Source organism: Kogia breviceps, chromosome 3 (assembly GCF_026419965.1).
Source record: "Kogia breviceps isolate mKogBre1 chromosome 3, mKogBre1 haplotype 1, whole genome shotgun sequence".
Classification (NCBI taxonomy): Eukaryota; Metazoa; Chordata; class Mammalia; order Artiodactyla; family Physeteridae; genus Kogia; species Kogia breviceps.
Window position 1 is genome coordinate 188,613,720 of NC_081312.1, and position 15,106 is coordinate 188,628,825.

General features: G+C 36.8%; 1 protein-coding gene across 1 annotated transcript in view; it reads right to left on the minus strand.

The window, feature by feature from the left end:
• Window positions 1–7,640: 7,640 nt before the first annotated feature.
• Window positions 7,641–15,106, minus strand: part of RAB18 (RAB18, member RAS oncogene family) — a 31,174-nt gene continuing 23,708 nt past the window's right edge. Inside the window, exons 4-7 of the mRNA XM_059056818.2 lie at window positions 12,749–12,821; window positions 11,336–11,454; window positions 11,196–11,262; window positions 7,641–8,908 (exon numbers count right to left, since the gene is read on the minus strand). Of these exons, the coding sequence (XP_058912801.1) occupies window positions 8,733–8,908; window positions 11,196–11,262; window positions 11,336–11,454; window positions 12,749–12,821 (435 nt within the window). The 3' untranslated portion in view covers window positions 7,641–8,732. The remainder of the gene's footprint in view (window positions 8,909–11,195; window positions 11,263–11,335; window positions 11,455–12,748; window positions 12,822–15,106) is intronic.

Sequence of the window (15,106 nt, forward strand, 5' to 3'; positions counted from 1 at the left end):
GGTGAATAAACTGTGCAACCCAGGACAATGGAGGACTTGCAACCATAAAAAAAAGAAAGAGGAAGAACGCTACAAACTGAGGGTACATGGAGTGATTTTTCAGGTTACTCTGTTAAGTAAAAAAGCAAGATTCAAGAGTGTCTACAGGCCTTCCCTGGTGGCGCGGTGGTTGAGAGTCCGCCTGCCAATGCAGGGGACACAGGTTCATGCCCCGGTCCGGGAGGATCCCACGTGCCTCGGAGTGGCTGGGCCCGTGAGCCGGAGCCTGTGCTCCACAACGGGAGAGGCCACAGCAGTGTGAGGCCCACGTACCGCAAAAACAAACAAGAGTGTCTACAGCATGCAACCTTTTGTATAAGAAATGGAAAAAAAGAATATTGCATAATTTTTGCAAAAACAAACATAGGAGGAATAAACCAGAACCTATAATAACAACTACATTCGGGGAGGGCAAGACCACAATGGGGTCAATAGGTCTGGGAACGTGACTTGTCTGAGTTAGCTTTTTATATGGTATTGACTTCGGAGCCATGTGAAATGGTTTCATTATTCAAGACTAAATAAATTAAAAGGGATGAAACAAGTAACCCTAAAATTGAATATACACAGGAACAAATGAACTTATATCAAATAGATAATAAGACCACATAGAAAAATATGTATTCAAGCAATTTGAACACTTGACTGTACATCCATAGTGAGATAAACACCTTAAGGTGAAAAAGAATGCAAGTGAATTTTGACATTTTGACAGGTTCATGCTTGGTAGTTCTACTGGTATTATAACTCTGAAGTCATTTTGTAAAGAGTGATTTATTCGTATTTCTGTTAATGAAAAGTGCACTGTGCAAGAGGTACGTGTAAACAGACATGTTTATTAATGTACATGGTTATGCTCTCTGTCCAGCACTGCAAGATTTATTAGTGTTGTTTTAGGGAAAACTTAGATGTTGCTTGTGTTCTTAACCTAAAAAAGGTGGTGTGAGTGGGACACAGGAATATTTAAGTAGCTTAAAATTCCTAGTGAAGGAAATATGGCTAAAGGTACGTGAGTCTCAAAAGGACAACTGCCCAGTGGCCAGGAGCCTGACCTATTTCCTGACATGGCAGCAGGTGCAGACTTCAGAGGCTGGGACATGCAGGATGCCTTAGAGCCTGACGTGGGGTTGGCTGTCAACATCTAGGTCTTCACAATGCAGGGAACCTGGCAGCATCCTCAGCAGGTGCCTCATTTGCACTTATTGGCTCTCCTTAGAAATCACTGTGTCATTTATTTCCAGTTCACTCTTCTATGCTAGTTTTTCCCTTTTGAAATGACCAAAGAGACAAACTGCTTGCAGAAGAAAGAAGGAAAATTCACATATACAAGTATGGAATGAGAAACTATAACCTTAGAAAAATAATTTTCAAATGAGTATACCCAATTTTGTTCCAGAAAAAATTTAAATCTCAAAAGTAAAAGAACCCTACTGTTTTCTCTATGTGAATTATAAAAGCTGACTTAAGAATAGAAAAACTAAGAAGACCAATAATCACGATATGCTAATAATAGCTAAGCTTACTGACGTGTACTGTCAAGCTTTATACTCCCGAATTCATTTAACGCCCAGAACAACCCTACAAAGTGTTGAGACTCTTATTATCCCGTTTTCAATTTGAAGAAACTGAGAACCAAGTCTAGGAAACTTACAACAAACAGGCAATACCCATTTTTCAAATTAAGTATTCCAGCATGTAGAAAAAGATAGAATCCTCAATTTTATGAATCTTGCAAAACATGAAGTTAGCACCAATAGAAACAATAGCCAAGTCTCACTATGACTACGTAAGATAAAAGCAGAAAGCGGTGGATCCTAGGGAGAGCTCAGCCTGTGGAATTCTAAGAAGACCCCTGGCCTTGGAGAGGCTGGGAGGACTGGTCGAGGAGCTAGCTCCATGTTAGTTGCCTCTCTGGAAGGCCGCAGACCCTAACAGCAGTTGTGAAATGGGAGACTCCCTCCAAACACTTTGTCAAAAAAAGATTCAAAATGGTATTAGAAACAAAACAGATGGCTGTAATTTCCTCTAAATTAATATATATGTATTAAAATTACAAATTATATTTTTTCTATTTTACCTAGAAAACAAAGAAACCTTATTTTATTTTTTTAATTAATTAATTTTTGGTTATGTTAGGTCTTCGTTGCTGCGCGCGGGCTTTCTCTAGTTGCGGTGAGCGGGTGCTACTCTTCCTTGCGGTGCGCGGGCTTCTCTCATTGCAGTGACTCTTCTTGTTGTGGATCATGGGCTCTAGGTACACGTGCTTCAGTAGTTGTGGCTCATGGGCTCCAGAGAGCAGGCTCAGTACTTGTGGCGCACGGGCTTAGTTGCTCCATGGCATGTGGGATCCTCCCAGACCAGGGCTCGAACCCATGTCCCCTGCACTGGCAGGCAGATTCTTAACCACTGCACCACCAGGGATGTCCCAAGAAACCTTATTTTAAACCAAAGTACTAAATTGATTAGTCAGCTGGATAGACAGAAAAGTCAACAGCTTTTCCTTATTAGCAACAAGTTCATAGATTCTGAAACAAGAAGACCAACTCTATTCACACACACACACACACACACACACACACACACACACACACACACGAGTTCTTAGGAATAGTTTTGAAAAAGAAGGTTCAGGACCTATGTAAAGAAAACTATAAATATAAAAACAGTATAAAATCTGACAGAAAGACATCTCATTTCCTAATGGCAAGTCTTACCATTAAATTATGTTTTCTCATAATTAACGTAGAAATATTTATCAGGTGATTCCAATTAGAATTCTAGTTTTTACAAACTGACTAAAATGATTAAATTCTTAGTTTAAAATTTTTAATTATGCACTATTTCAAACAAATTCAAAAGACAAACCACTAATTGTCACAAGACTTCAGCTATATTAGTGACAAGACTAGTATCCATATCACATTTTATAAAGACCTCTATATTAAAAAGGAACCATAAAAAGGAAAAATGGGCAAAGAATAAAGTGAAAGAATCCTATGTAAAATAAAAAAAAACAAATTGAAAAGAGAAAGGACTTCCTTATCAGCCATGAACATATTATAGAGCCACTAACATCAAAACCTTGTTTTGCCAGGCCTCTGCTACAGTCTGATGGAACCCACAGAGCCCTTCTAAGAATGTTTTTAAAGCATAAATGAAACACGGGATTAAAGAAAACCAATTACACTGAAATCCATAACCTTCCAAGGTGAAGAGAGCCCAAAATAGAAGGCCAAAGTAGATTCCAGTACTTATGGGAATTTTATTTAGGGCAAAATTGGTATTTCAGCTCAGTGGGGAAAAGAAAGTCTATTTAATGTGTAGTACTGACACAACTGGCTACCCATATGAAAAATAAGATGGCTCCCTACTTTGTGTCATAAGCAAAAGTGAATTCTAAGTTATTAAGGATTTAAAAATAAAAAAGTAAAACAAAAGTCTCAGAAGAGTTTAAGGAGATTGCATGTACAGTCTAAGAGCCGAGGAACCCAAAAGGTATAAAATATTAAAAAATAAATTGTAAGAAAAAACATAGCATAAACAAACTGACAAATAAACATTGGGTTAGAAAAAAATGCTTAAAACTTACATATATATGGGTTAGTATCTGTACTATACAAAGAGCTCATATAACATAATAAGACCAGAAAAAAAACTGAACAGAAAAACTGACAAATGATATGAATAATCATTTCAAAAAAGAGTAACTCCAAATAGCCTACAAACATGAAAAAATGCTCTGCAGAAAATGCAAACTAATGTACATCAAAGTGGCAAAAATTAAATTTTGTGAACACCTCTTACTGCTGATGGGGAATGCAGGGGGAAAAACAATACCCTTACATATTGCTAGTAGAAATGTAAATTGTGACAGATTTTTGGAAAGCAATTTATAAGATCTATGAAAATTAGAAAATATATACATCTTCTTTGGCCCATAGATCCAACTCTTAAATATCTATCCCATAGGAACTAAATGATATGTGTACAGGGATACTTATTGCAGCACCATCTGCAAAGGCCAAAATGGAAACAATATAAGTGCCCATTACTAGAGGAATGGTTAAACTGTGATAATCCACACCACGGAATATTAATATTGTACAATCATTGAAATAAATAGATGCATCCAAGTTGGCTTAGAGTTATTTTCACAGTCTATTGTTAGGTAAGAACAGCAACATGCAGAGCTGAATATACAGACAATCTCATTCTTGTAAAATAACAAGAGTAAAATAATGTATACATACATACTTGCACACGATTAAAAAGGCATGGAGAAATGCAGGAAGGGTACACATGCCAGGTTGCAACAATGATTATCTCAGGTGGGAAAGGGCAAGAGTGAGTGTTGGGGTGACAGAGGAAATTAAACCAAAACACATGAGACCCTATAAAATAAGGAGTCCTTAAAATTATGTATATGTGTATATCCACAAAGAAATATATGAAAGTAACCTCACTAAAATATTAAGTTACTTAAGAATAATGGTTTTTCAAGCAATAGTCATCAACATACTAACTCAATGTACAAAGAGCCCCTACAAAGACCATATACACTCACAGAGTGTACATTTGGTTACAAGAAAAAAAATCCAACTCAAACTGGCTTAAACCAAAGGGGAATTTATTGGCTCACATAAGTGAGAAGTCTGGAAGTGTAACTAACTTCAGGTCCAGTTTGATCCAGAGGCTCCAGATTGCATCAAGGGTCAAACTTGGACACACTTTCATTTTCTTAGTACTGCCCTCGGGCTGGCCCCTTTAAATTAGAAAAGCTGGCTGCAGCAAGTTCAGAATTATCACACCACATTATCTCCAAGAAAGTGTCTTCTTCTGCAGTTCCTGAGGAAGCCTCAGCAAACATCTTATGACTATGTAGCCTCATCTGAACCATTTACTGTGGGGGAGTGGGCGGAAGCGGCACTGGTTAAAGATAACCACGTCAGCTCCAGAGCTGAAGGTGTGACAGTCCCATCCAAGCTGCATGTGTGATGATGGAAGGCAGTTAGTTATCCAAAAAAAAAGTGGGTGGTGGAGGCCGGATGGGCAAGCACAACCTAACATGAACAAGGAATCAAAGAAAATAATATAAACATCCAATAAAATATTAAAAGTGCCCAACCACACTAGTAATCAATGAAATACAAATAAAATTACACAATTTATTGTTTATCAGGTTAAAAGAAAAAGAAACATTGCTTGTGTGTGAGAGAGAGATGGTGAGGGGGCAGCTCCTGTGAGAATAGAAGCTCACAGTAATATTGGAAACATTTGTGACAAAACAGTTGTAACTAAGAGCCACTGAAGCAAACTTTGGTTTGCTTATACCACTATCAGAAATGTAAAAAAAAAAAAAAGAAAGAAAAAGAAATGTTACTGATTCCTAAATAGGAAACAAAAAGCTAGCAACAAACAGTACAATTTAAAGCCCATAATGTAACAGAAGTTGAGCATGTTTCTTTTCCTCCAACCTGATAGATGTTCCCATTAAAAATGATAATAAAAAATAAAAACGGAGATTCCTGGGTAAATCTATAGTCCTTAGCTCCAAGTGTTGACTCAGCTTATTTCTTTCTATTCTCTTCCTTCAACATTTCCAGACAAAACCCAAGATGAAATCTATAGTTGATTACCCTCAGCACAGCTGGGGTCAGAACTAGTATAATACTTTCTAAAACTGATTAAATGTTTTTATTCCTATCTCTAACAAGGGAAAATAAATGAAGGATGCAAAAACTTCATAAGTATGACTGATGAAATAGACCCCAAAATATAGAAGCATAATGCTTGAATACTGAAAAGACCTACAAGCTATTGGATCTAGAGGATTATCCCAGTTCACTTGAAAATCAGTTAGAAAAAATATATATTAAACTGTATTTAAAGATATTATAGATATGAGGTAGGTCTGTGCTATCCCACACTTAAAACAGAATCATGTATATTTCAAGTATGCAAATTACAATGAATCAAAATCAAGTCCAATTCCACTGTATTCAGTTAGAAAGCCAAGTGTGAATTTGTAGATGGCAACTGAGTACTTGAAATGAAAACATCCCCTAGATTTCAATTTTGAGCCGAAAGGCTGTTCCCAGATTTAATAACGTTTTCCATATCCAATTACAAATAGGAAATTAAGGTGCCCTAAGTCCCCTGATTTTGTACCTTTACTAAGTCAAAGATTTTCATTCCACTATAAGGAGGTAAAAGAACTAAGAGACCACCTACTCTTCTACGTTAACTTCTAGGTCAAATGATTTACACAGTTGGTTTACATCAATGGGATTTACTCTATAACCAAAAAACCTGAAAAGCTTCTATTACACATAACAAAAGAATGATAAACCTGCTATGTTAAAACAAAAACTAGCTATAGCAAAGGGAGCGGTGGTTAAGAGTATGGACTCAGGAGTGAAAATGCCTTGACTGGAATCCAGCTCCATCACTGACTAGCTTTGTGATCTTTGGGAAGTTACTTAACATATCTATGTTTCATTATTCTCGTCTTTAAAATGGGCATAATGGCAGTACCAACCAATCTCTTAAGGTTGCTGTGACGTTTAATGAGATAATCCAGCACTTAGAACTCGACCTGACACCCAGTAAGCTTTCAATAAATGTTAACTATTACTGTTAATATAAATTGAAGTTATTCTTTTGTTTAGGTCTATCTCAGTACTCCCAGACTCAGAACACTATATTATAATTGTTCTGATTTTCTCCATCTGCAAAAGGCACTTTAAAACTACTACAAATGACTGAGAAACGAAGAACTGACAAAATCCTGTTAAGTGACTAATTTTAGATATTACTACTACATCACTTAGAAAACCTACACTATGAAACAAGAGGCTTGCAACAAAATAGTGACAATGTGAATAACACTGTATTCAGGACTTCCTCAGCTGATGAGAGTAATAGGGAAATGTATAATACTTCCTGCACAAATGCATCTAGGGAAAGCAGGCTGTATTTATTTAAAAACTATAAAAGGTTACAATATAAATCAAACAAAATTAGTTGTTAAAAGTTAAGTGACTCATATGTATCCAAATTCTGACCAAATCAAGACAATCCAATGCACAGAAAGAGTATTATATAGTTCAAGGAGCAAAAAGCAATAAACAGAAATGTCAATACAGAAACTATATAAATATACAAATCTACAGTTTTAATGTAACAACAAATCGCTAAGTACATGTGTTAGCTATCTTTCTCCAACATTAAAGTAGTATATGTTTCATATTTAGTAAAAACATACATAATGCAGAAAACATTTAATCAAATGTAATGTAGTCTAACGAAGTGTGAACCACGTAGAATGTAAGGTTTTCTTATGTGAAGATGTACATTTCAGCCCATTATCACACATATTGCAAAGGTAACCCACAGAAATGTTTATCATCTGCAACTGTATACAGAGAACAAACTGCCCAGAAATTAATATTTCTTATTAATATTACTGAGGGGTATTAGAGTAACCTGCCTGAAAGGAGAAATTACTTATCTGGAGGCTTAAAATAGCAGAGATCAATGTAAATTAAATATATGAGTGAAAAAATATACAGTGTACAATAGCAAGAGGTTACAAAACTGAATACTGTGGAAAAGATTTATTAGTCTGTACAAGTTGGTTTTGATAAACTATTGGCTACTTGTTACAGTAAATTACCAAGATTTTCATTGCAAGAGTATTTTCCCACACACATCAAAATCTGGAAGCAATATGCCTTTCTCAAATTATAATTTAGTGTGTTTCCCCCCAACCCTCAAAACACAGAAGTAGGTTTTTGAGTATCAACTAGCCATTTACGGAAGTCATAAGATACAGATATTCATTAACATTACACAAGCTACAATTGAAGTACTTGGACAAACACGACCAACATTTATGGAAAAAGGTGTTGTTTTTAAAAGTGGTATGAGTTGCATAAACACACTATTCCTGTCCTTCTGAAAACAAAATGCGGGGAAACCTTATTGCCATCCTGTCAAGTACCACATAACCAAAAATGCTGCACAAAGGGTCATGAATCCCATGAATTAAAACTCCAGTTAAGCAGCTGAGCTACTCTTGAACTAAATTAAAAGTAAGACCAAACTTCTTTAACATATCGATGCTATTTTAGAAGCATCATCAGAACAGAGATTTAATTATAAATTGGCCTGGACTACATCCTGTAAAGAGAATTTTGCTTAGTACTAAAAGAGAATCCGTCAGCAAACGTCCTAGAAAAGTTATGGAATCATGCTCTTTGTTACTTCTGAAGGGAAATTTGCCAGGTTTGATGACACCTGTATATCTTCCAGTGGTCCTAGGAGTTCTACATACCAATTAATTCAGTAACTGATGAGTATTTAAATGAAAAAAAAGACTTTGTATCAACATATACTAGATAAGTGGATTTTTAAAAAATCACATGATGAATGTAAATCATAAAATCAAATGTACTTATAAAGGTACACCTATTTTATGTTACATTAAAAACTGCAGATTGCAAACTGTGCATGCTTACCATAATGTTTTACCTAGAAAAGTCGGTAAGTGGGATTTCTCGCAAATATTTACTGCCATGATACAAAACAAATATGTGCAAACTGCAAGGACCCTAAAATAGCAGTTAAAGAGTTTATATACAGAAAGATGACGTTATCTGATCAAATATGCAAGAGATGGAGTTTCCCAGAGTTTATAACACAGAACAATAACCACCACAGGCTCCTCCTCCTTGGCCTTCTTCCCTGTGTGTCAGTTTGACTCCTTTATTCTGGTTCTCACTTTCCCACAGTCCAGGCGTCTGAATGATCTTTTCAACAAGTTCCTCAAAAGCACACTGTACGCCATCACAAGTTTTTGCACTTGCCTCTGAAATTCAAGGAAAAATGTCAGAGTATATTCTCTTCTGATCATATTTCTACATTTTTCTGGAAAACTTTTACAGCAGAGATATCAGCTGATGATGTATAAAAAGCCAAATCTCTCCCCACAGGTTTAAGGTTAGCGAATTTCCTGCAACTCTCAAAGTTGAGCTATTTAAATTCTATCCATAAGACTAGCAGTATGTAAGCCCAAGATTTTGTGACAGAGTTGTAAATTTTAAAGCCCTACTCAAACACTATGCCAAAGTTCTTTCCTTAATTTTTTTAGTTCTTAAAATTAGCCCCGGAAGCAGGTATCATTCCCCTTTTAGAATAAGGAAATCTAGGCTCTAAGTTAAACAATCTGGTTGCTCTGTGCCTGTGACCCAGCAGCTATAGGTGGTTGGATAAATGACATACAACCATGAACACTAACACCCTTTTAAATTTATGCTCATGAGACGCACGTGGACACTTAGCACTGCTCCGCAATCCTGTATTCCCCAGTGACTGCCTCTTTCCCAGGCTGAGATGACTGTTTATTCCGTCATCTTAAAGCTCCTCGACCTCAGCTGATGATCTAGCTCTATATTGAGAAAAACAGAAACGACCCGGCAAGAACTACCGATCATCCCGCTAACAGGGTTACCAGCCCAGCTGCATCTGTACCCTTAGGCTTTGCCTTCACTCCTGTTACAACGGGTGGACCATCCCGGCTGCTGGCCGAGGCCCCCTTGGTCTAGTTCCCAGGATCCCATCTCTTCTCATTCAGAGAAAAATCATGTGCCCCCTCCACTGGGCTACACCAGTCAGCTGAAAAGCCCACCAAAATGATTGTCTGTCTTATTAAACACCCACCCGCCCAACCAAGCAACCTGCCCTCCAGCCCACGCCTCCTCCAGTAGCCACCTACTTTCTCTACTCTCTCCAAACAAAACTGTCACAAAGAGTTGTCCATGTAAGTTCTTTCCACTTTATCTCAAAGGTTTCTTCAAACTACTCTAGTTAGACTTTTGTTCCCACCACTCCATGGAAACTATTCTTTTAAAGACTACCAACAGCCTTGTCAAATCCAACGTCCTTTTCTCACTTGACACCTTGCAGCTTTTGATGCGGCTGACCGCTCTCTTCCTTTAAATACTTTGTTCACGTGACTTCCAGGACACCGAACACTCCTGGTACTCCTCTCTCACTGGCAGATCATTCACAGCCTTACTTGCTGGCACCTCCTCTTTCTGCTGACTTCTAATGGTTGGAGTACCCCGAGGCTCAATCTTCAGTCCTTTTCTAGCCAGTTTTTCCTGTAGTGATTGCTCCAATCCCATGACTTTAAATGCCACCTCAATGCCAATGACCACGATGTCCACTGGTTGTCTGAGAGACAGGTCTTGTGTCTAAGCAGGAATCTTGATTCCCTATTCCTCTGCCTAAACCTGTTCTTATCTCAGAGTTCTGCATCTCAGTTACGGCACCACCATCCGCCTAGCTGCTCATGCCAGAGACTTGAACGTATCCTGACTGCTCTCTTTCCTTATCCTCCACACCCAACCTATGTGCTGTCAGCTCTACCCTCAAAGCGCCTCCTGCGTCGGCCAACTTCCCACCACCCACGAATGCCACGGCAGTCAGCGCCACCAGCGCCCCTCATCTAGGCCACTGTAAGAGAATAACCAGCCTCTTGCTTCGGCTTCTTACGGGCCATTATAGGGGTGTTTTATTTTAGGTAAGCGATTTTTAGGTTGTACTTTAAAAAATGTTTTCTATGTATCTTCTTTAAGGAAAATGCATAAGTCCAAACCATGAGCAGGCATGGTGTGTTCCCATACAAACAGTGGGGCCACATCTGGCCCGTGCTGTATTTGCCAACACTTGCTCTACCGTGCTTCTCACATACTAACGTGCATACAGATCACATGAACATCTTTCTCAAATGCAGATTCTAATTCAGAAAAACTGGGCGAGCGTCTGAAATGAAGCATTTCTAACAAGCTCTCAGGTGGTGCCATGCGGCCAGCACAGGAACCAGCAGGTACGAGTGCAGGGCTGGGTTCCTGGCTTTACTGAAGGACAGGAATGGTGTGACCGTGTTCTGTAAGGCTTCACAGGATGTGATCCTGTTCTTTTTCACAGAAAGAAAAATAAGGAACCTGGTTCTACAGTTGGTTAGTGTTATAGCACAAGACAACCATGAGCTATATACACACATTTTATGGTTCATAAAGAGAACGATGTAACAGAAACTCCATTTCAAAACTCTTCATTAATAATGAAAAGAAAAAGATTCACACACCTACCTATAAATAACATGGAATGCTTCCGTGCAAACTTCAGGCCTTCATTTCTATCAACTTCACGATTTTCCTAAAAGACAAATCAAAGATTAAGAAAAGCTACCAAAATATAGAGCCAAACTGCCAAGTGTCTGACTTCTCACCTTATCAATTTTATTTCCAACTAGCATGTTTACTATGTCATTTCTCGTGCAGTATGTTTCCAACTCATTTAACCAATTATCCAGTTTAACAAAGGTGTCTCTTCTTGTGACATCATAAACTGAAATAAAAAGAATAATTTATTAAATAAATATCAAAAGTAAGAAACAATGACATTGTATTTCTGATATGTACTAGGAACTGACATTACTATACAGACAAGTCTGTTTTTTAAGACTTCAATGCTTAAAAATCAGTGCCTACTGATCCAGATGGAAGAAACGAGTGTATTTTTTTAAAAAAATATGCATTTACATACATACTTCAACTTTATTTACATATGTTGTGAGAGAAATGAAATTATATCCTATGTGATAACTGAGAATTAAGCAAAACAACAGCTCTCTCCATTTATAACAACAAAAAAAGTTTGTCTGAAAACCAAAAGGTGTGTAGATTCAAATCTGTGGCAAAATACCAAAAAATTTTACATAAATTTCAACATCTATGATACCCTGTTATTTTATTTCTCATAAGGACCAGAATTTGAAAATTTGAAAAAATATGTTCCTCTGTTTTCACTTTCATCTCACATCACTCTGCATTATACTAAATAAAGAGCTTATTAATTTAAAGTGTTTTCTAAACTTAGGAGATGCTGAACCAGAACTATGACAGTCACTGTCAAATTAACAGAAATGAAACCAAAACCTCACAAGTCATGATATAAAAAGAGATTTCTCCCTACAATTGATCAATATTCATTTTAAACAGTTTCTCAGGAATATTAAGAACAAGCACTTTTCAATAAATTATATTGAAAATCCACACTTGGTTTTTAAGTTCTGTGTGATTATAAATCAACAGTACTAAGTGCTTTGTGCTATTTTTCAAGACTAATAAAACAGATTCCGCTAAGCAACTAACACTCTGCCCTTCTTTTATAATCTGGCAGTAAATATTTGTAAGCTGCTGACTGAAGATGGGTTTCTGGTAATACTCAAAGACAGACCAATGACAGGAGGACTGGTCCTCAATTATGTCCTCAGCAACACGTGCTTTTAAACCAGATAAATTATAGGGGTGTTTTATTTTAGGTAAGCGATTTTTAGGTTGTACTTTAAAAAATGTTTTCTGTGTATCTTCTTTCAGGAAAATGCATAAATCCAAACCACTCCTTAGTACATGTTTCTGATCTTTATTTTTTAAATTGCTAGACAAAGGGCTGAAACAAAATTTTAAAAGTTTAAATATTCATTAATATTACATGAAGTTAATATAACTTCAAGTCACGTAAAAGTAGCCCTAAAGCAAAATGAAACAAAAATTTATTGACCTTCACAAACAAGGAAAATTAGAAATTCCCCAGGAATAAAACAATATTTTTTAAACGGTATATTAAAGTAAAACCATACCTAATATAACACCCTGTGCACCTCTGTAATAGCTGGGAGTTAATGTTCTGAACCTTTCTTGACCAGCAGTATCCTAAAAGTGACAATCAATTATTATTAAACAAAACAAAGTATAAATAAAAATCTTCAACATACTAATTTAAGAGCAGAAAGTTGAACAGCATTATTAAAATATCAAGCTCATTTAAAACTTAAAATTTAAATAAGACATGTTTTTTTTTAACTGACAAATGTAACATAAAAACTAACAAATACCGCCTCATCTCTAGAAAAAAATGTAACAAAGTATAGGTTTTCTGCCATTTTGGATTTAAGATTTTTATCACACATGAAACCCATTTCATTGAAAGCCATTGTTCTCAACTCTGGTGGCACAATAAAATTTCCTGGGAAATGAAAAATACAGACGCCTAGCTTCAACCCATGAAGATTCCGACTTAACCAGGGTATGACAGAAGTTTTAATACTCTTCCCACCAGGTGATTCTGACATAGAGTCAAGGTTGAGAGCCACTAATTTAAAGAGAATTACAGGGGTGTTTTATTTTAAGTAGGCAATTTTTAGGTTGTACTTTAAAAAATGTTTTCTATGTATCTTCTTTCAGGAAAATGCATTAAAACCAAACCACTCCTTATTACATATCTGACTCATATTAGGGGTAATGAATATAAGATGTACACAAGCTAGGAAATGTAAATTTCACAAGGAAGGGACCACATCTGCTCAATCACCAGTTTAACCCCAGAGCCCAGAGAAACTCCTGCCATAGAATAGTTGCTCAACTTTTGTTGAAAAAAAAAAAGGTTCCTTCTGTCTTCTTTCTACCGTCCTCGGACTGTGGCTCAAGTCTACCTAAGATTAAGCAAAGCAGCAGTTGGTAAACTGCTGCCTCAGCCCACCACCTGTTTCATTGTATGATTTTATTAAATAGACTTTTCCTGGAACACAGCCAGGCCCATTCACTTATGTACTACTGTACGGCCCACCTTGGGGTTGAACTAAATATTTATTTTCCAGTCTTTTAAGAAAAAGTTTGCAGGCTGCTCATGTAAAATAAGCTGAAGAAAAGTAAAGACGTGTATCAAACGTCAACAACTGCCAGTCCCACGGTTGTAAACGTGAGTCTGGCTGTGGGGCAAGCAGAAGCTCTGATGGATCCGAATTTATAATAACTATATAATTTATATGTTTAAATAGTCAGAAGTTAGATCTCTGCTTGTCTTCAAAACAGGAATTTGCAGTAAGTAATAACATCTTCGTAAGATAAAGGAAGCAGAGCTTATTATATGTGGTTTTTTTTTCTGATGGGAGAAGAGAGGATTATTAAAGACAGAAACAGACAAAGCTGGAAAGGATCTAGAAAGGCTAAATGACAGAATGTAGCAGAAGTGAGGGAAGGATGTAGAGAAGAACCACCTCAGAGGTGGGTGCCAAGTAGGTCATGATGTGTGTGCAGCACTTCTGGGGGCACAGGAGGTAGGGCTGTGCCTGACTATTCTATTGGAATAATCCTAGAAGAAGCATCCAAGTGGGAGAGGAACCGATTTTATTTACATGAAGTAGATTCATATATTTCTAATACTGAGTGAGAAGGCCTTCCTAAATATGACATGACACCCATATGCATGAAGAAAATAACTGATTTAATCATGTAAATACTAAACCCTTGGTCTGGCAAGAACACCCCTCCCCAACACCATGCTCTTTCCCTGCCCCCCCAACACTCATCCTCAACAATATTTGAAAGTAAATGACAAACTAGGGGAAAAACTCTGCAGCATATGACAGAGTTAGTATTACACACACACATAAGAACACTAATGTATACTCCTAGTAAATAAGATTCTAAAGAAAAATGACAGTGGAAAAAATGTGGCATATGACAAAAAGCTAGTATTTTTATTATATAAAGACTTTAATCATGAAAAAGATGAACACTAATATAAAAAGGGCAAAGCATGTAAGAGAAAATTCATTAAAATATAATCAATAAATATGTAAGAAAAAAATCTCACTAATCAAAAGAAATGCAAATATAAGAGAAAAATTATTACTCAGAAAGGCAAAAATGAGAAAGATCAACAATATATAGTACAGAAGACCCTTTTCCTATACCCCAATGTTAAGTCTTCATATTCTTTGAGACAATAATTCAGCTCCTAAGAAGACACTGTAAAGTAACTGGACAAGTACACACAGAGGTACAAATTAGCAGGCTCGTCACAGCACTTCTGATCTTTGTGAAAAACTATTAATGGTGTAAATACCTTAAGATCGTCATTTAAACTGATGTACTTCTGTATTTATTGACACTGAACAATGTACACAGTATGTTGGGGGGAGGGTGACAAGCAGGTA